The following is a 22,823-nucleotide window of genomic DNA, read 5'->3' as shown; positions in this document are numbered from 1 at the left end:
ATAAAAGTGTGGAAATACCTTGCAATTTAAGAGTAAAGTCTTTCTACTTCTACTGGGGTTTTCGTTCCTACCTGGAGAACTGTCCTGCCTCTCTGGCCTCAGTGTCTACACTCCCTACTTTAGCCTCTCAATACATACCACAACTGCTTAATGTTTTCCACAAATGAGAGAGAGTGACAAGGGTAGACTAAACTACCTGCTCAGAATACAGCATTCCAGTGAATTGCTCCAACAAATACCCTAGGACCCTCTCTCCTTCTTGATCTATTAATTCTTCTGCATGTACCATGGATAATCTCTGGTTTTGTTTTTCTCATAGATTTGATCTTTTTCATAGATATGATTTCTAACATTCAACTTTCTGGCCCACCAATGGCATGCTTTCTTGCTTTCCTGTAGTTTTGTGGATAGAGACTAACACACAAAAACACACCTATATAGTTGTCCATCATTTTATGGAATTTGAAGAGGAGTTATATAGAAGGCTCCATGTACCATCTTGATTTTTTTCTCTCATTTGATTCTTTGGGCATTCTTATTCTATGCTTAGGCAGAAAAAGATGACTTCAGAATAACTTTTTCTCCTCTCAAGAGAGTTGTACAGCTTTATAGTACACCTTTAACTTATCTTCATATGAAGGATTTCTACTCTTTCTATACCTTCCTTTACTAAGTTGGCCAGTATACAGAAGTCTTTTGGGAAGTTCTGGTATCATTTTTATTAGTTGGCTAACTGTGGAAGCTGAGAGCAGGTCATAAATGGCTCAACCATTGATAATAGTAATAACCATTTCTTGAATATTTGCTGTGTTCCAAGCACTGCATTAGATGCTTTACAGGCATACCTTGGAAATATTGTGGGTTCAGTTCCAGACCACCACAATAACATGACTATCTCAATAAAGCAAGTCACACAGTTTTTTTGGTTTCCCAGTCCAGTGCATATAAAAGTTATCTTTACACTAGACTATAGTCTGTTAAGTGTGTAGTAGCACTGTCAAAAACACAGTGTAGGGCTTCCCTGGTGGCGCAGTGGTTGAGAGTCCGCCTGCCGATGCAGGGGACATGGGTTCGTGCCCCGGTCCGGGAAGATCCCACATGCTGTGGAGTGGCTGGGCCCGTGAGTCATGGCCGCTGAGCCTGCACGTCCAGAGCCTGTGCTCCGCAACGGGAGAGGCCACAACAGTGAGAGGCCCGCATACCGCAAAAAAAAAAAAAAAAAACAAACACAGTGTACATACCTTAATTTAAAAATTCAAAACAATTACAACAGTAACATCAAAGATCACTGATTGCAGATCACCATGACAAATATAATAATAATGAAAAGGCTTGAAATATTTCAGCACTTAACAAAATATGACACAGAGACATGAAATGAGCAAATGCTGTTGGAAAAATGGTGCTGATAGACTTGCTTGATGCAGGGTTGCCATAAACCTTCAATTTGCAAAAACCCCACAATATCGGCAAAGTGCAATGAAGTGAAGTGCAATAAAATGTGGTATACTTGTACATACCTATGGCAGAAACTGCTAGCTGACTGTCCAGTATTTATCTTACCTTCACAGGGAAAAGATTACATTTCCCAGTCAACTTTGTAGCTAAATAGGGCCCTGTGTCTAAGTTTGTCCAGTTAACGAGATGTAGGCAGAAGATGTAAGTCTTCCTAGAAGGCTGCTTAAAGGAAATGGAGTCAGGTGGTAAACAGGGCATCAATTGTTGTCTTCCACCACTTCCTCCAACATGTTGTATGGAGTGAATGTGTAATGGCTGGAGATCCAACAGTCACCTTAGACCATGAGATGGCCTGAGAATGGAAGCCATACATGGCACAATAGAAATATAGTAGGATCCTAGGTCTCTGGTGACTTGTTGGACTACCATACCAAGCCCTAGACTGCCTAACTCTGGAGTTCTTTTACATAAGAGAATAAACCATTTATATTTAAGCCTCTATAGTCTGGTCATGGTTGAACCTAATTCAAATTGCATCATTACCTTATTTCATTTAATCCTTACAATAACCCTGATTTAGTCATTACATAACTATCATGCAAGTCTGACCCCATTAGTTGAGATGGCAGAGGTGCCATCTTACCTGAGGCTGTGAGACTTTTACTTCTACTGAGGATAAGCTCAGGCTGGCCTTATCTGGTGGAGAGAGACAGACAGCCCTGCCAAGGTTCTGTACCTACTAGAATAAATCCCTGTTCTCCCTTCCATTCCTGCTTATTGTTACCAAGTTCAAGCTTGTACTGCTTGCCGCATGACAGGACAGTAAAACGAGAGACAGGTGTTGGGGCAAGGAAAAGCCACTTATTTGGAAAGCTAGCAGACCAAGAAGATGGTGGACTCATGTCCCAAAGAACCATCTTACCCGAGTTAGAATTCAGGCTTCTTTTATACTAAAAGGGGAGAGGGTGTATCTGGTTGTTGTTGTAGACTTCTTGGTGCCAGAATCCTTTGTTCTTGCAGCTGTCCACGTAGGTTTGGTCCCAATATTCCTGTAAACCTCCAACATGACAATCAACAATCATTATTTTCTGTTCTGCAACTTTTTGTCTCTACATGAATGTAAACATGTTATACTTTTAAAGGTCAAGCCTAGGAGGCAGAGCATTGAGAAAGGGCTATTATGTATATTTGAAGCCATAGGCAACATTTTTACAAAGGTTCAGAGCCAGCATGACTAAGTATGGGCAACAGAGCACAAAGGTTAGAGCTAAAGGAATAGATCCAATATGGAGTCAGGTTTGTTCTTCTCTTACATACTGCTTTTTGTGGTAAAGTTTCTGACAGAGAAGTATGATGTTGAAAAGTGTACTATTTATTAAGGTATATTGATGTTAAACATAAATATTACCTCAAAAGTCTTATTTTTACTCTATAATTTTGTATATATTCTGCATTTGTGCATTACAGAATAGTTTCACAAGAAGTTTTATTTATCCAGCACTTGAAAGCACCCCATCCACATTTTCCCATCAGTTCCTTCTTTGTTAACAAACCATGTAACTTTATAACCATTTCTTTCTTTCCTTTTTTTTTTAGTTTCCAACTTTCTTTAATGCTAATCTTAATGCTAATAGGTTGTGAGATATGTTTTTTTAATTGAATGAAATATTCTTTAAACTCTATAGTGCTTTACAATTTTCATAAGTTTCACACACATGATTTCATATAATCCCATAATAATCCTATATTTCCCCACCCTTGTATTTCCCCTCCCCCTTCCCTCTTCCCATGGGTAACCATTAATTTGTTATCTATATCTGTGATTCTGCTTCTTTTTTTGCTTTATTCATTAGTTTGTTGTACTTTTTAGATTACACATATAAGTGATATCATATAGTACTTGTCTTTCTCTGACTTATTTCACTTAGTATAATGCCCTCCAAGTCCATCCATGTTGCTGCAAATGGCAAAATTTCATTCTTTTTTATGGCTGGGTAGTATTCCACTGTATATATATATATATCTCACATCTTCTTTATCCATTCATCTGTTGATGGACACTTAGGTTGCTTCCATACTTTGGCGATTGTAAATAATGTTGCTATGAACATGGGGTGTACAATCATTTCTAAGTAGATGATATAAAATAATTTTCAGAAGCATATATTATAGCCAAAAGAAGTAATCATTCTGTAGTTTCAGCTGTATGCACCCATTCTGTGAAGTTAGTTGCTTCTTTCTATTTTCATATATTGTTTGCTAAAACTAAACCATAAAATATAACTATTCTACCCTTTCTCTTTGTGTACCTGTTTTTGGTCTTACAAGAGATCCCCCCAGAGAGTAATACAAGTCTAATAATTTTAGTTAGCATCATAGGGGGACTTGCATATCAAGGTCCGGTTAGATAAGTAAACAGATGAAAGAGGTAGCAAAGACCTGGGAGATAGTAGGCACAATAGACGGTAACTTCTTTTCTCCCCTCTTTCCACCCCTCAAATTTTGTGGCCAAGCAACTGCTTGTTGCTAATAATCAACTAATAAGCTACCAACCTTCAAATGTTGAACAGAATTTTATCACCTAACAGTATGCTTTTTACTCAATAGGTACTTAATAAATATATGGTGATTATATAAATTGTGTTGTTTTCTATAATACCTATATATAGTAAAGCCCAAAGTCAGCTGCATTGGAGAAGAATATGATAACAAATTTTAGATGTGTTGAGATGAAAAAAACAGTCAAAGTGCAAGTGCCCTGTGATCATTTGAAATTTATCTATCTAGAGATTATAACAAAAATCTTGAGAAGAAATGAGATTTTTGAGAGAAAGAGAGGTTGAGTGAATAAAGAAGAGTAGAAAAATGAGAACTGACCTTTTAGAGGCTGGGAAGAGGAAGTCAACAATTGCAATAATGATGATACAAGATGCAGAGTCATGTAGTGTCACAGAAATCAAGGCAGAGAGGAATTTTAAGAAGAGATACTTCAGTCACTGATGTCAAACACTGTGAGATAGTAATTTTTAAAAAGAAATAATAAAATTTCTTCTCTCCTCAGTCTTATTCAGGCTCAGCTAGGATGCATTCCCATACAAGACTTTGCTTTGACACAAGATACTTCGAAGATTTTCAGAAATGGCTCACGAATTACAAGATGTATGTTATAGGATTAATGGATTTTCAATATTTTTCCAGTAAAATAGTATACTAGATTTAATATTGGAAACTTTTTTTTAGGGTTGTCAGATTTTATGGCTATTCAAGAAAAGTTTGCTGTACTGTTGAACAGTTTGATTTTAGCGAAGTGTTTTAGATGTAGACTTTGGGAAAACTCTCTGCATGTATCCAAACAGCTGGAAAAAATCGGTAGGTACTGAATACAGGTAGACAATGTGTCAATGTCTGCAATTTATTTTGTATTTCACTGTTAGAAAAATTGTTCTAAGATGGTTATAGACCTTTAAGGAAAAATGTGTTTATGGTCCGGAGCCTGTGCTCCGCAATGGGAGAGGCCACAGCAGCGAGAGGCCCGCGTACCGCAAAAAAAAAAATGTGTTTATGGGCCTAAATAAGTTACTATACTTTCCTTCTCTTGAAAATCTGATTTTCATTTGCTTATGCTTAAAGGATTCTATTTGAAATCAATTTGGAAACCTAATAAAAATTAATGTTCTTATTTTTAAATTTGTTCTTAAACCAAGAGTGAAATTTTGTTTTAGTAATTAGGTAACTATGTGTTGTTCTCTCTTCTACTTTTATGACTGTTTTGTTTTGATCTCAATGACTAGGTACAGAGCTAGTCCTGGTCATTCCTAATTCATTACAGAAAATTGTCACTTATTTATATCTTAACTTTTTCTCTTTTTTCAATAACATTTCAATATTAGTAATGATTTTCATAGAGATTCTATAGACAGGTTTCTTTCCTGTCTGTTGGGATCTAGCTCAGGATGTGAACTGAAAAACTCTACACGGTGCCATTTACAAAGACTGGGATATGCCTAAAGCACTTTGGAATTTTTCACTTTGGTGTCTTTGGCTTTGTGACCCTGTTCCTTCTTAGATAGCTAGAACTCCAAAAAGAGAGTTATTTCATGGCTGACAGTCTTATTAGCTTTATAATTTTGTATGCATCTTGGGGACATTAAAAAATTAGGTAATGGGTCACTGGGGATTGTCTAATTATTCCTTAGAACAAAGATCTCCAGCTATTTTGTGAGGAAGTACTACTTTGTATTTCCTTGAAGTTTGAAATCGGTGGGGGAAATCAGTCAGAGAGCTGACCAGTCCTGGGAACTGGGGTGAAGGTGGAGACTGACTGGTGAAAGCAAGGTCAAAGTAGAAGAAAGATTCCTGATTAAAGGCTCACCTTCCTATCAATACATACGTCCTGGCAAACCAAATGCCACGCCCATCCCACAGAGTTAAGAGTTCTGAATTGGGAAGAAGGTTACATACAATATTTAGGAGATTTCAACTTACAGAAAAATTTGAAATTATATAGAAAGATTATTAATAGTATAGCACTAAAACACTTATATTAGAAAAGTAGGAAGTTCTCTAGAGTGATTTCAGTTTCCATGTGATAAGATGAGAAAAAGAACAAATTAAACCCAAAGAGGGCAGAAGAAAAGAAATAATTTTAAAAGAGCATAAATAAATTGAAAACAAAAAAATCAACAAAACAAAAAGGTGATTATTTTGAAATATCAATGAAATTGATAACACTCTAGTCAGACTGATCAAGCAATAAAGAGAAAAGACACAAATTTCCAAAAACAAAAATGTGAGATATAACTATGGATCCTATAGATGGCAAAATGATAGAAAGGGAATGCTATAAACATCTAATGTCAATAAATGCCACAACTTTGATGAAATGGGAAAATTCCTTAAAAAACACAAACTGTCAAGAGTCCACTCATGAAGAAATAGACAACATGAGTAGGCTTATATTTATTAAAGAAATTAAATTTGTAGTTTAAAACCTTACAAAGAAAATCCCAGGCATAGAAGGTTACACTGGTGAATTCTACTGAACATTTAAATAAGCAATATCAGTTCTACACAAACATTTTCAGAAAATTTAAAAGGGGGAGTAATACTTCCCAACTCATTCTGTGAGGCCAACATTACCTTGTTATCACAACCTGACAAAGACATTCAAGAAAGACAGACCTCAGTAATATAAAAAAGATATCCCTCAGTAATATAAATGCAGTAATTCTTTATAAACTTTTAACAAACTGAACACAATGATAGATAAAGGGGCTAACATATCATGGCCAAATGTGGTTTATTCTAGCAATACAAGATTAGTTTACCACTTGATGTCAATCAATGTAATTCCTCATATTAACAAACTAAAATAGACCATATGATCATCTCAATAATGCCCAAAAAAGTTGACAAGATCCAAAATCCATTTCTAATTAAAACTCTCAACAAATTTAAAATAGAAGGAAATTTCTCAAATTGATAAAGGACATCTATGAAAAACCTACAGCTAACATCATATTTAATAGTGAGAGACTGAATGCTTTCCTTCTAAGATCAGGAACAAAAAGGATGCTCACTGTAACTACTTCCAGTAAACATTGTACTAGGGGTTCTAACCAGTACAGTAAAGCAAGAAAACGAAACTAAAAGCATACAGATTGGAAAGGAAAGAAGTAAAAATGTTTTTATTCATACATGATCACATGATCATCTATGTAGAAAATTCCATGGAAGGTAGGAAAGGTTTAGCATGGTTGAAGGATGTAAGGTCAATATATAAAAATTAACTTTATTTCTACATACTAGTAAGGAAAATCAGAAACTAAAATTAGAAAAACTATGCTATATTAGTTTTCTATTGCCATTGTAACAAATTACCACAAACTTTGTGGCTTAAAACAACACAAATTTATTATCTTAAAGTTCTGTAGATTAGAAATCTGATGTGGTTCTCACTGAGATAAAATCAAGGTTCGGCAAGGCTGTTTTCCTTTCTAGAAACACTAGGGATGAATCCATTTTCCTGCCTTCAACTTCTAGAGAATACTTGATTCCTTGATCATAGCCCTCTTCCTCTACCTTCAAAGTCAGCAGATGATCTTGGATTTGGCAAAGAATTTCTTAGATACAACACAAAAGCATGAACTATATAAAAGAAAAAAAGTGGATTTAATCAAAACTTAAAGCTTTTGCTTTTCATAGAATACTATTAAAGAAGGAGGAGGAGGAGAAAACAAGCCACCAGACTGGAAGAAAATATTTGCAAAACATATAACTGATGGAGGACTTGTACCTAGAATGTATAAAAAAATTCTTATGACTCAATAATAAGACAAACCACTGAATAAAACAATGAGCAAAAGATTCAAACAGACACATCACCAAAGAAGATATGTATATGGCAAATAAGCACCTGAGAAGGTGTTCAACATCATTAGTCATTAGAGAAGTGCAAATTAAAATGACAACGCAATACCAGTACACATCCACTAAAATAATTAATTTTTCTTTTTTTTTAAATTTATTTTTGGCTGTGTGCAGGCTTTCTCTAGTCATGGCGAGCAGGGGCTACTCTGTTGTGGTGCATGGGGTTCTCATTGTGGTGGCTTCTCTTGTTACAGAGCACAGGCTCTAGGAACATGGGCTTCAGTAGTTGTAGTGCGTGGGCTTCAGTGGTTGCAGCGCGTGGGCTCAGTTGCAGCACGTGGGCTCTAGGGCATGCAGGCCTCAGTAGTTGTGGCGTGCAGGCTTCAGTAGTTGTGGCTCATGGGCTCTAGAGAGCAGGCTCAGTAGTTGTGGCACATGGGCTTAGTTGCTCTGTGGCATGTGGGATCTTCCCGGATCAGGGATCGAAATCGTGTCCCCTAGCGTTGGCAGGTGGATTCTTAACCACTGCACCACTAGGGAAGTCGCCACTAAAATAATTAAAACTTGACAGAGTGCTGGAGAGGATATGGTTCAACTGGGACTCTCACTGTGGGAATGTAAAATGTTACAACCACTTTGGAAAACCATTTGATTGTTTCTTTAAAAGTTCAACATAAACCTACCATGCAACTGGCCCTTTCATGCTTAAGTACCCAAAAGAAATAAAAGCATGTAGACACACAATTCTAATAACCAAGACATTTGAAAACAGCCTAAATATCCATGAACACGCAAATGGAAAATAAATTGTGGTATATCCCATAGTATGGATATATATACTCAGTAATAAAAAGATATGAAGTGTTGATACAAACAACAACATGGATGAATCTTACAATAATTATACAGAGTAGAAGAAGCCAGACTAAAAAGAAAACTATTTAATTCCATTTAAATAAAAGACTAGAAAATACAATAGCGATAGAAAGCAGATCAGTGGTTGCTTGGGGACTGTGTGGGGAGGGGACAGAAGAGGTAGTGAAGAATTACAAAGTGACACAAGGAAACTTTTAGAGGCAATGGTAATGTTTATTAGCTTGGTTGTGGTGATAGTTTCTCATACACACACATACATAAACACACAAAATCACATGTCAAGTATATTGTATGTGAATTATACTTCAGTCAGTAAAATTGTAAAAATAAATAAATAAATCCAAAGGAAACTATATTCACTCACCAAATGAGCAAAAATTAAAAGTCCTGTAGCGGAGATAGTATAAGGTTATGAACATTCTCATGCAGTGTTGGTTGGAGCCTAAGTCTCATGATATCTACCAATTAAAATGCACAATCTCTTTAAAACAGCAATTTCACTTTAGCAATTAAATTTATAGAAATATGTCCACATGGATACAAATATAAACATTGTTTATAATCACATAATCTTAAATGTCCATCAATAGCAGAATGATTAAGAAAAGTATGAATTATCCATAAAAATTGATTAATAAAATTTCACTATACTGGAAGAAGCCAGTCTTTCTGACTTTCTAGAATATTGTCAGTCTGGGCATCAGTTGCATTCTATCCCTTCCAAATTGTTGAACACGAACATGTTTTTCACACTTAGTACAGCTGAACAAAAAGAAACAAATATTGACCAGCAAAATTCATGTAATAGAAAAGTGAGAGAATCCAAACAAAAAAGTAAATCTAAGTTCTTATTGAGCACCAGGAAAAAATAATGAATGCAAGTTGATTTTCAACAATGTTTATAAACTAAAAATTAAAAATCAGGAAAGGTTATAAGGGAAAATGGAAATGAACATTAAGGAAATAAGAATACTAGGAGTTGTGTTTAAAGATTGAGTAAGAGAAATTCCCAAGAATAGTTAAAGATATGAGTAAGGAAAGGAGTATCATACCCTCATCAGTAATATGTGTGCCTTAAACAAGGTAGTACTAGTTTAGAATTTTATGCTTCTGACAATATCTTCTATTTTGGGATTTGGTTAAAATCATTCATATGAGTGTAAGAATTAAAAATTACAGTTTCTCAAAGCATGAAGAAACAGAGAATGTCCAAAGATGGAAGAGCACTTGATGTATTTAAGGAGCAAAATTAAAGCCGGTGTGGCTGGAGAATAGTCAGCAAGAGGGGAATGGTAGGAAATTAAATGGGAGAGGTAGGCTGTGTTCAAGTCATATAGGTAAGGGAGTTTGGCCATAGTAAGGAAATTGCCATTTTATTCTAAATGCAATGGAAAGGCATTGGAAATTTTAGGCAGAAGAGTAAAATTATCTGAATTAGTACAGAAACAGAGAACTCAATTTCTTGAGTTCCTGTTTCTTTAAAAGTTCAGCATAAACCTACCATGAACTCATTTCAAGACAGAAATGCTCAGAGAGCCATAGCTTCATGAAACAATATTCCCATCCCTGAATAATGTTGCCTTTTTTAAAAACATGAGTATAACCGTAGATGTTTCTTGGTACTTGCTCTATGACATAAGGTGAAACTAAGGGTTGAGACATCATGTGGACCAAAGAATTCCTCTTTCTTTTATAAAGCACATGAGTGTTTTATTTGAGTTTGAAAAAATAAATATGAACAATCAAATAACGTCGCAGCCCAATTAATCCAATTGAGAACATTTTTTAACAACTTTAAAAATAAGTCATTAGTCTGGCTCTTTAAATTTTTCTTTTTTACTAATGTAGTTGTTAAATATTTAAGTGTAGATTTAGTTTTAAGTGGATTGTTTAAAAACTATTTGATTAATTTTCCACAGGTGTAACATTATCAAATGCTATGGTAAATGCAGGTTTGACTACCTTTAAAAAGATAGAAGAAACAGATGCAAGGAAACTTGAACTGGTATTTAATATTTACTTATTCCTAATGTTACCTGAATTCTGTATAAATTCTAAAGCCTGACTTTTGTATCTTTATTTCTGTCAAAAAATGATTTCCCTCTCATAGTCATACATATATATATATATATATTTTTTTTTTTTTTTTTTGGGGGGGGGTATGTGGGCCTCTAGCTGTTGTGGCCTCTCCCATTGCGGAGCACAGGCTCTGGACGCGCAGGCTCAGCGGCCATGGCTCACGGGCCCAGCCGCTCCGTGGCACGTGGGATCTTCCCTGACCAGGGCATGAACCTGTGTCCCCTGCATCAGCAGGCAGACGCTCAACCACTGCGCCACCAGGGAAGCCCAGTCATATATATTTTTAACTTAAGATTTTAGATAATAAGCATGTTAAAACTATTGACTCTAAAAAATATTTTACTAAAAGAGTTTTTAGTGTTGTAATAAGAACATAATGACATAAATATGTTTTAGATTTTAAATAGACATCCCCCTTTTGGAACTCAGATAAAAGAAACAGTGATGTATCTACCAAAATATGAACTTGAAGTGGAACAGGTAAATATTTTCTATTTTTCATATATTTTGATTTTCAGGAATAAAGCTACCCATAGCTGACTTGGAGGTGAGTATGAGTAGTAAGGTTATTTTTAACACTTTTTATGCCTATCCTTTTTTAAAGATTGCAAGATATAGTGATACCATGGCAGAAATATTAGTGACTGTTATATTAAGAAATTTTGAACAGCTACAAACTAAAAGAACAGCACCAGATTCCCACTACGTTACCTTAATTATAGGTGATGCAGATAATCAACTGGTTTCTAAGCACAAAATTATGTAAGTGTGAAATTTCTATTTGTTTTATTTCTAAGCATATACTATAAAAGAAAAATTCTGCTGAGGAAAAGAGTAATAAAATCATGGTGGGATCAATTAAATTACATTTTCCTGATTCTATAACGGGATAGTTTGTCTATTAAAGAAGATACTAATATTGGGTCTGTTGGTTTAGATAATATTTAGTACTCAAATGAACAAAGTGTAAAGTCTATCACCATGATTTGAAACAAGTAATAGATGACCTTTAGGAGTAGCTCTAATTCACTGTTGCTGAACTTTCTTATTGTGTTGCTTTTCTCCTATCATTCATGACCTTACTACTCTTTGAGTACAATCTTCCTCCTACTTACTTCAAAATATATCTTCTATTTCCAAATTAAAATCTAACAAACTACTACCACCATTGTAGGATCCAGGCAACCAGATCCAATAGATAAAGGAGGTACCTTGCCTTATATCTAGTTCTCTAGCATGTCATTCTATAATTTTACTTCAGCCTTTTTTCTAATACTATTGCATATTGATATTTTCTCCCAGGATGTCATAAACAAACTCTAAAGATAATAGTTGTAGCTACAGCTAATATTTTTTGAGCACTTAGTAGGTTCTAGGTATTGAATTGTTTAGTCTTTGTATGAGATAGGTGCTATCATTATATATACTTTATAGAGGAGAAATTTGAGACCAAGATTATATAGGTAGTTTACAGCAAAAACTAGTTTTGAACTGTACCTGTAAGTTCAGGATGGCAGTGATTCTGAAATGGGAATCTCCTAATTTTTGCCAGTGTACTGGAACATGGCTTCCTAAAACATCCTGTGCAAGGCTCCTAATGGGACTGCAGTGACTGATAAGGATATCCTTTTCACTGATAATTACTCTCCTGCAACTAGCCATGATACACTTACAGAGAATATATAATTATACAAATCTTTATTCTCTGTGACAACTAAATCTAATGACAGCCTTGACTATAGGAGGCTAAAATAAGTTCAATCACAAAATTGGTTGCTGGTGTTGTGTTATTAGATACAGACTATTTCATATCATTTAAAAAAATACTGTTGAAGTTCTCACAAATCTATGTAACTTATGTATAGCCATTTTAAAGTGGTAGTGATTTAAGGTCAAGGTCATAGCTTATTGATAGCAATTATATATTCAAGCAGGCCTGAAATGATTCAGTGCAACTTAGAACCAGCTGTTGGGTGAACATATAGTTAAGAAAATTATGGTAATGGTAGCTCCATTGACACTCCATTTCCTTATCCTCAGAACTTGGGGAGGGTAGTTTACAGTCTCACTTCAGTTTACTACCAGATAGGACCTATCTTAGGATCAGTTAGCCCTTGAACATTAATTTATTATTTCAATTCATTTAGTGTTCAAGATCACTATTAAATGATGCATTACTCTTTTTCAGGGATTCTGTTTTGCTAAAAGCTGGAAATTGGGCTAAAAAGATTGATGTGAGGCGAGCTCTTAAATCTGAAGATCTTAGCATAAATCTAATTAGTTCTGAATATGGTAAGTTCATTGAAGTAATGAAGACATGAATGTAAAAAATATGATAGCATTTAAAAATTATTTCCATTGTGTAAAACAGAAAAACAACATAAGTGATATTGTGTAAAAATAATTTATTTAAGTAAAATGAATAATTTTAAAGGAAGCTTCATATATTTGGATATGTAAAAGATGGCAGAGACTAGGATAATAAAATAAAAATTTTATCTGTTCATTTATAGACATTTTATTTTTTAAGATAAATTTCAATTACTGTAGGAACATTGATTTTTATTTTTATGACAGATGTATAAATTTTCATTTGTTATACTTTTTAAAGTATCTTTAAAACATTTCTATTTCCTGGACTTGTTAGACTTTCCAGTTCAAAAAGGTATAAAATATAGCAGGTATAAAAACAAATAAATGGTCTCATGTGTGGATTTATATGACTTAAATAAGCATTTGTATGCTTTTTTTTGTCTTTTTTCAGTTGGACTTGATATACAGCAGAAATTTACAGTCTTTTACTTAGGACCCAAGAGATTTGGAAATCAAATACTTATGCAAAAAAAACCAGAAACAGAGATGTCCCATTTTAAACATTCAATAGCAGTGCCCAGTAAAGGTAAATAGCTGTATTTAGTCCTGTTTTGCATTAAAGCAAAGATATGGCTGAGGGTAGTATCATCAGTATAGTACTGCTTCATTCAGATTGTGGATACTGTGGAATTAGATGTTTAGACTTTCTAATAATTGCATTAATAATGTACAGTAGGAATTCTTAGTGTTAATATTTGTCAAAATTGGGGTGATTTTTGGAGCAAAGAATTATTTGACTAGTTTTTTGTATACATTTCCCCCTTTTCATACCCACTCCATTCTTATGGCCATGTCAGGGGGAGAGCAAGTGATATACAAGAATTAATGGATTTGATAAGGCAAAGCAGGTGACAATTTTTTTTTATTATGGGACATTCAAATAAAGATGAAAGTAGAAAGAAGTGTATATTGAACCTTCATGTACTCATCACCCACCTTAAAGAATTATCAACTCAGGGCTAATATAGTTTCATCTGTACCTCTGTTTAGATTTCCCCTTGTATTTTTTGAAGAAAATCAGATATCATATTATTTCCTCTGTAAATGTTTCAGTATATATTTGTAAATGGTAAGGATTTAAGAAAAAAATACTGCGTTACTCTTAGACATAAAAAGCTAATAGTAACTAATAATTATCCAATACTGAGTTAATGTTCAAACCGCTGATTACTCATAAATGTTGTAGATATATCATCTTGATACCATCTAGACATACCAGATTGGCTCCTGAATCCTTTTGCTCTGTCCCTAGTAGTCTTGACAGCTTCCTTGCTTTGTGAGGTTATATGATGTTCTAGGCTTAACCTTTTATAATTCCAGACCCAGACCTGTAATAAGCCTTTTCTCCAAAGATACCTGGTTTCTTTTCATGATAAATAGTTTTCTGTGTGCTGGAAGAGCTCATTGCCATTGACTGATTATTATCTCTTGCCTTTTCCATGTACAGATTTAGGAAATATGTGATTTTTTTCTTTTTGAGATAAAATACATAATTGATTCATAGTTAAATGTCCAAATCAAATTCAGGGCTGTAGTATTTATCCTTAAACTCAATAATCTGTATCTCCTTTCTGCCATGCTGAGAGATTTGTTTCGCAATAACTCCCAAACTGATAGAATGTCACTAATTTTCTTTTTTTTTTTTAACATCTTTATTGGAGTATAATTGCTTTACCATGGTGTGTTAGTTTCTGCTTTATAACAAAGTGAGTCAGCTATACATATACATATATCCCCATATCTCCTCCCTCCTGCATCTCCCTCCCACCCTCCCTATCACATCCCTCTAGGTGGTCAAAAGGCACTGAGCTAATCTCCCTGTGCTATGCGGCTGCTTCCCACTAGCTATCTATTTTACATTTAGTAGTATGTATAAGTACATGTCACTCTCTCACTTTGTCCCAACTTACCATTCCCACTCCCCATGTTCTCAAGTCCATTCTCTACGTCTGCGTCTTTATTCCTATCCTGACCCTAGGTTCTTCAGAGCCTTTTTTTTTTTTTTTTAGATTCCATATATATGTGTTAGCATACGGTATTTATTTTTCTCTTTCTCACTTATTTCACTCTGTATGACGGTCTCTAGGTCCATCCATCTCACTACAAATAACTCAATTTTGTTTCTTTTTATGGCTGAGTAATATTCCATTATATATATGTGCCATATCTTCTTTTTTTTTTTTTTTTTTTTTTTTTTTTGCGTTACGCGGGCCTCTCACTGTTGTGGCCTCTCCCGTTGCGGAGGACAGGCTCCGGACGCGCAGGCTCAGCGGCCATGGCTCACGGGCCCAGCCGCTCCGCGGCATGTGGGATCCTCCCAGACCGGGGCACGAACCCGTGTCCCCTGCATCGGCAGGCGGACTCTCAACCACTGCGCCACCAGGGAAGCCCGTGCCATATCTTCTTAACCCATTCATCTGTCGATGGACACTTAGGTTGCTTCCATGTGCTGACTATTCTAAATAGAGCTGCAATGAACATTGAGGTACATGACTCTTCTTGAATTATGGTTTTCGCAGGATATATGCCCAGTAGTGGGATTCCTGGGTCATATGTTTTTTCTATTTTTAGTTTTTTAAGGAACCTCTATACTGTTCTCCATAGTGACTGTATCAATTTACATTCCCACCAACAGTGCAAGAGGGTTCCATTTTCTCCACACCCTGTCCAGCATTTATTTTTTGATGATGGCCATTCTGACTGGTGTGAGGTGACGCCTCATTGCAGTTTTGATTTGCATTTCTCTAATGATTAATGATGTAGAGCATCCTTTCATGTGTTAGTTGGCAATCTGTACATCTTCTTTGAAGAAATGTCTGTTTAGGTCTTTTGCCCACTTTTGGATTGGGTTGTTTGTTTTTTTGACATTGAGCTGCATGAGCTGCTTGTAAATCTTGGAGATTAGTCTTTTGACAGTCGTTTCATTTGGAAATATTTTCTCCCATTCTGAACGTTGTCTTTTCGTCTTGTTTATTGTTTCCTTTGCTGTGCAAAATCTTTTAAGTTTCATTAGGTCCCATTTGTTTATATTTGTTTTTATTTCCATTTCCCTAGGAGGTGGGTCAAAAAGGATCTTACTGTGATTTATGTCACATAGTGTTCTGCCTATGTTTTCCTCTAAGAATTTTACAGCATCTGGCCTTACATTTAGGTCTTTAATCCATTTTGAGTTTATTTTTGTGTATGGTGTTAGGGAGTGTTCTAATTTCATCCTTTTACATGTAGCTGTCCAGTTTTCCCAGCACCACTTACTGAAGAGGCTGTCTTTTCTATATTTTATATTCTTGCCTCCCTTATCAAAGATAAGGTGACCATATGTGCATGGGTTTATCTCTGAGCTTTCTATCCTGTTCCATTGATCTATATTTCTGTTTTTGTGCCAGTACCATACTGTCTTGCTTACTGTAGCTTTGTAGTATAGTCTGCAGTCAGGGAGCCTGATTCCTCCAACTCTGTTTTTCTTTCTCAAGATTGCTTTGGCTATTTGGGGTCTTTTGTGTTTCCATACAAATTGTGTAATTTTTTTCTTGTAGTTCTGTGAAAAATGCCAGTGGTAGTTTGATAGGGATTGCACTGAATCTGTAGATTGCTTTGGGTAGTATAGTCATTTTCACAATGTTGATTTTTCCGATCCAAGAACAAGGTGTATGTCTCCATTAGTTTGTATCATCTTTAATTTCTTTTATCAGTGTCTTATAGTTTTCTGCATACAGGTCTTTTGTCTCCTTAGGTAGATTTATTCCTAGGTATTTTATTCTTTTTGTTGCAATGGTAAATGAGAGTGTTTCCTTAATTTCTCTTTCAGATTTTTCATCATTAGTGTATAGGAATGCAAGAAATTTCTGGGAATTAATTTTGTATCCTGCTACTTTACCAAATACATTGATTAGCTCTAGTAGTTTTCTCATAGCATCTTTAGGATTCTCTGTGTATAGTATCATGTCCTCTGCAAACAGTGACAGCTTTACTTCTTCTTTTCCGATTTGGATTCCTTTTATTTCTTTTTCTTCTCTGATTGCTGTCGCTAAAACTTCCAAAACTATGTTGAATAATAGTGGTGAGAGTGGACAACCTTGTCTTGTTCCTGATCTTAGAGGACATGGTTTCAGTTTTTCACCATTGAGAGCAATGTTGGCTGTGGGTTTGTTGTATATGGCCTTCATTATGTGTAGGTGAGTTCCCTCTATGCTTACTTTCTCAAGGGTTTTTATCATAAATGGGTGTCGAATTTTGTCAAAAGCTTTTTCTGCATCTATTGAGATGATCATATGGTTTTCTCCTTCAATTTGTTAATATTGTTTATCACATTGATTGATTTGCATATATTAAAGAATCCTTGCATTCCTGGGATAAACCCCAATTGATCATGGTGTATGATCCTTTCAATGTGCCATTGGATTCTGTTTGCTAGTATTTTGTTGAGGATTTTTGCATCTATGTTCATCAGTGATATTGGCCTGTAGCTTTCTTTCCTTGTGACATCTTTGTCTGGTTTTGTTATCAGGGTGATGGTGGCCTCGTAGAATGAGTTTGGGAGTGTTCCTCCCTCTGCTATATTTTGGAAGAGTTGGAGAAGCATAGGTGTTAACTCTTCTCTAACTGTTAGAATTCTCCTGTGAATCCATCTGGTCCTGAGCTTTTGCTTGTTGGAATATTTTTAATCACAGTCTCAATTTCAGTGCTTGTGATTGGTCTGTTTATATTTTCTGTTTCTTCCTGGGTGAGTCTCGGAAGGTTGTGCTTTTCTAAGAATTTGTCCATGTCTTCCAGTTTGTCCATTTTATTGGCATATAGTTGCTTGTAGTAATCTCTCTTGATCCTTTGTATTTCTGCAGTGTCAGTTGTTACCTCTCATTTTTCATTTCTGGTTCTATTGATTTGAGTCTTCTCCTTTTTTTCTTGATGAATCTGGCTAATGGTTTATCAATTTTGTTTATCTTCTCAGAGAACCAGCTTTTAGTTTTATTGATCTTTGCTATTGTTTCCTTCATTTCTTTTTCATTTATTTCTAATCTGGTCTTTATGATTTCTTTCCAACTGCTTACTTCGGGATTTTTTTTGTTCTTCTTCCTCTAATTGCTTTAGGTGTAAGTTTACGTTGTTTATTTGAGTTATTTCTTGTTTCCTGAGATAGGATTGTATTGCTATAAACTTCCCTCTTAGAACTGCTTTTGCTGCATCCCATAGGTTTTGGGTTGTCGTGTTTTCATTGTCATTTGTTTCTAGGGATTTCTTGATTTCCTCTTTGATTTCTTCAGTGGTCTCTTGGTTATTAAGTAGCATATTCTTTAGCCTCCGTGTGTTTCTATTTTTTATCGATTTTTTCCTGAAATTGATATCTAGTCTCATAGCTTTGTGGTCAGAAAAGATACTTGGTATGATTTCAATTTTCTTAACTTTACCAAGGCTTGATTTGTGACCCAAGATATGATCTATCCTGGAGAATGTTCCATGAGCATTTGAGAAGAAAGTGTATTCTCTTGTTTTTGGATGGAAAGTCCTATAAATATCAATTTAGTCCATCCTGTTTAACATATCATTTAAAGCTTGTGTTTCCTTATTTATTTTCATTTTGGATGATCTGTCCATAGGTGAAAATGGGGTGTTAATGTCCCCTACTATGATTGTGTTACTGTCGATTTCCCCTTTTATGGCTGTTAGCATTTGCCTTATGTATTGAGGTGCTTCTATGTTGGGTGCATAAATATTTACATTTGTTATATCTTCTTCTTGGATTGATCCCTTGATCATTATGTAGTGTCCTTCTTTGTCTCTTATATTAGTCTTTATTTTAAAGTCTATTTTGTCTGATATGAGAATTGTACTCCAGCTTTCTTTTGATTTCCATTTGCATGGAATATCTTTTTTCATCCCCTCACTTTCAGTCTGTATGTGTTCCTAAGTCTGAAGTGGGCCTCTTGTAGACAGCATATATATGGGTCTTGTTTTTGTATCTATTCAGCCAGTCTGTGTCTTTTGGTTGGATCATTTAATGCATTACATTTAAGGTAATTATTGATATGTGTGTTCCTATTACCATTTGTTTTGGGTTTGTTTGTTATTGTAGGTCTTTTCCTTCTCTTGAGTTTCCAGCCTGGAGAAGTTCCTTTAGCAGTTGTTGTAATGCTGGTTTTGTGGTGCTGAATTCTGTCAGCTTTTGCTTGTCTGTAAAGTTTTTAATTTCTCCGTCGAATCTGAATGAATTCTTTGCTGGGTAGAGTAATCTTGGTTGTAGGTTTTTCCCTTTCATCACTTTAAATATGTCTTGCCACTCCCTTCTTGCTTGCAGAGTTTCTGCTGAAAGATTAGCTCTTAACCTTATGGTTATTCCCTTGTATGTTATTTTTCCCTTGCTGCTCTTAATATTTGTTCTTTGTATTTAATTTTTGATAGTTTGATTAATATGTGTCTTGGTGTGTTTCTCCTTGGCTTTATCCTGTATGGGACTCTCTTCACTGCCTGGACTTTATTGACTATTTCCTTTCCCATATTAGGGAATTTTTCAACTATAATCTCTTCAAATATTTTCTTGGTCCCTTTCCTTTTCTCTTCTTCTTCTGGGACCATATAATTTGAATGTTGGTGTGTTTAATGTTGTCCCAGAGGTCTCTGAGTCTGTCCTCAAATCTTTTCATTCTTTTTCCTTTATTTTGCTCTGCAATAGTGATTTCCACTATTTTATCTTCCATGTCACTTATCCGTTCTTCTGCCTCAGTTATTCTGCTAAAGATTCCCTCTAGAGAATATTTACTTTCATTTATTGTGCTGTTCATCATTGTTTGCTCTTTAGTTCTTCTAGATCTTTGTTATTTTCTCCATTCTGTTTCCAAGATTTTGGGTCATCTTTACTATCATTACTGTGAATTCTTTTTCAGGTAGACTGCCTATTTCCTCTTCACTTGTTTGGTCTGGTGCATTTTTACCTTGCTCCTTCATCTGCTGTGTGTTTCTCTGTCTTCTCATTTTGCTTAACTTACTGTATTTGCGGTCTCCTTTTTGCAGGCTGCAGGTTCGTAGTTCCCATTGTTTTTGGTGTCTGCCCCCAGTGGCTTAGGTTGTTTCAGTGGGTTGTGCAGGCTTCCTGGTGAAGGGGACTAATGCCTGTGTTCTGGTGGCTGAGGCTGGATCTTGTCTTTCTGGTGGGCAGGACCGCATCCGGTGGTGGGTTTTGGGGTGTTTGTGACCTTATTATGATTTTAGGCAGCCTATCTGCTAATGGATGAATGGGGTCGTGTTCCTGTCTTGCCAGTTGTTTGGCATAAGGTGTCGAACACTGTAGATTGCTGGTTGTTGATTGGAGCTACGTCTTAGCATTGAGATTGAGAGCTTTCACCGTTTGATATTACGTGGAGCTGGGAGGTCTCTAGTGGATCAAAGTCCTGAACTCAGCTGTCCCTCCTCAGAGGCACAGGCCTGACACCCAGCTGGAGCACCAAGCCTGTGTCAGCCACACGGCCAGGCACGTGGGGAGTTTCTTGCCTTTTGGGTGTCTGAGATTCTGCCAGGATTCAGTAGGTGTTCTGTAGGAGTTTTTCCACATGTAGTTGTATTTCTGATGTATTTGTGGGGAGGAAGGTGATCTCCATGTCTTACTCCTCTGCCATCTTGAAGGTCTCCCCACTAATTTTCTTTATTCTACATTATACACACAACAAAGTCTCAGGATAACAACAGCAAAGTGCACTTTTTTTTTTTTGGTCACACTGTGCTGCTTGTGGGATCTTAGATCCCTGACCAGCAATCGAACCCATGTTCCCTGCTGTGGAAGCACAGAATCCTAACCACTGGGCTGCCAGGGAATTCCCCAAAGTGCACTCTTAATGTCATTATTAAAAATACTTTAAGGTTTTTATGGTAAATATTTTTATTCTTAGACTATATCTCACTAGGCATGTGTAATCAAATTACTGTGTTTTAACATTACTTGGAATAGATCTTCTGTGTGTGGGTATCCCACCAACTGTCTACACATGTACTATTTTATTTATTATTTTATTTTCTGTTGTTTGAATAGTTTTTAAGAATTAATTCTGACTGATAGTAATGTAAAACATTTACAGTGTTCCATAGCAAATCTACAAAACAAACACTAAATGTTGTTAATACTTGAGGCATAGGCAGTCTACCATACAGTTCTTCCTTATTCACTTGGTTCTATTTTCACTGCTTTGTGAAAGGCCCAGTAAAGGGAGCAATTAACAGGTACTGGGGAATGTGAGAGCAGCAGCTACCTACCAAAGTAATCTAAACAGTCATGTTCTCTGTATAGTATAGGTAGTTATAATAAACAGTAATTGCAGTGAATGATGGCAAAAGAGGACATACAGAACTACTCTGTGAGCCGAGGAGCACTCATCCTCCTCTTTAAAGAATTCAGAGGAGCTTCCACTTCTGGGCAGAGGTAATTTGGGACAGGCCAATGCTCTGATAGCAGCAATTATAAAAGCCTACATAAGTTATAAAAATTACAATTTTTAGGACATCTATTAAAGCGAACTAAAGGGACTAAAATTCCAGAGAGGGAGAGCCATTCCAGGGCTGAGGAGTCAAGGATCCATAGGCTCTTAAATAAAAGGCTGGGTAAGCCATGCCTTAAAAAGGGTTTTATATGATCAGCTACTCACCATGTTTGCCTGACAGAGGAAAAAAGAAACCCTCTATGGTGGAATATAACATAATCTGGAATCTGTAGATATAATGTCTGCCATACAATAAAAAAATTGTGAGACCTGCAAAGAGGAAGGGCCATATGACTCATAATTAACTATATAAGAAAATGAAGCAACTCTGTGGATGATTCAAATGGTGGCGTTGGCATTTAAAGATTGTAAAACAACTATGATTAATATTTTCAAGAAAATAGAGGGAAAAAAAGACAAAATGAATGAAATGATGGAAATTTTAACCAGAAAATTGGAATCCATACAGAGATTTAAGTGAACTTCCTAGAACTGAAAAATAAAATATCTGAAGTGAAGAACTCTTTGGGTAGGTTTAGTAATAGATTGGATATGGCCAAACACAGGATTTGTGAACTGTTAGACATATCAATAGAAAATGTCTAAATGGAACCCCAGAGATAAGAGAACAGAAAGAACAGAAAAGAGCATAATACTCAAAGTGCTAACATATGCATAAAGGCTGAGAAGCAGTGTAGAGAAAGAATGGGACAAATGCAATATTTAAAGAGACAATGGCTGAGAACATTCCAAAATAATGAAAGACATCAACTCACAGAGTTTAGAATTTCAGCAAACCCAAGCAGAGACAAATACATAGAAAACCACACTGGGGCACAATATAGCAGAACTGCTGAAAATCTTCAAAAGCAAACACAGAAAAACTACACACTACCCTCAAAAGGCAACAGTGAAACTGACAGCTAACTTCTCAGCAGTGATGATGGAAACCAGAAGATAATGGAACAATAGCTTCAGAATGTTGCCAGCCTAGATTTCCATGTGCAGTGAAAAATATCCTTCAAAAATTAAAGTGAGATCGAGACATTTTGAGAAAAAAAATAACTGAAGGAATTAATTATTACTGCTAAATTTATCAGCCAAATTTATTGGATTTGGTTCTTTGAAAAGATGAATAAATTTAAGAAGTCCCTACCAAGACTGGTAAAGAAGAGATAAAACATGAATTAACAATATCAGACTTCCCTG

The 22,823-nt window shown here is 35.6% G+C and overlaps 1 protein-coding gene across 1 annotated transcript in view; it reads left to right on the top strand.

The window, feature by feature from the left end:
- Nucleotides 1-22,823, top strand: part of HFM1 (helicase for meiosis 1) — a 126,117-nt gene that overhangs the window by 63,326 nt on the left and 39,968 nt on the right. The window contains 7 exon segments of the mRNA XM_032614876.1: nucleotides 4,520-4,617; nucleotides 4,699-4,827; nucleotides 10,623-10,708; nucleotides 11,179-11,262; nucleotides 11,387-11,544; nucleotides 12,971-13,074; nucleotides 13,547-13,681. Coding sequence (XP_032470767.1) covers nucleotides 4,520-4,617; nucleotides 4,699-4,827; nucleotides 10,623-10,708; nucleotides 11,179-11,262; nucleotides 11,387-11,544; nucleotides 12,971-13,074; nucleotides 13,547-13,681 — 794 coding nt within the window.

The sequence above is a fragment of the Phocoena sinus genome, chromosome 1 (genome assembly GCF_008692025.1).
Source record: "Phocoena sinus isolate mPhoSin1 chromosome 1, mPhoSin1.pri, whole genome shotgun sequence".
In the NCBI taxonomy this organism is placed as follows: Eukaryota; Metazoa; Chordata; class Mammalia; order Artiodactyla; family Phocoenidae; genus Phocoena; species Phocoena sinus.
This window is presented reverse-complemented; position numbering and strand designations above follow the sequence as displayed.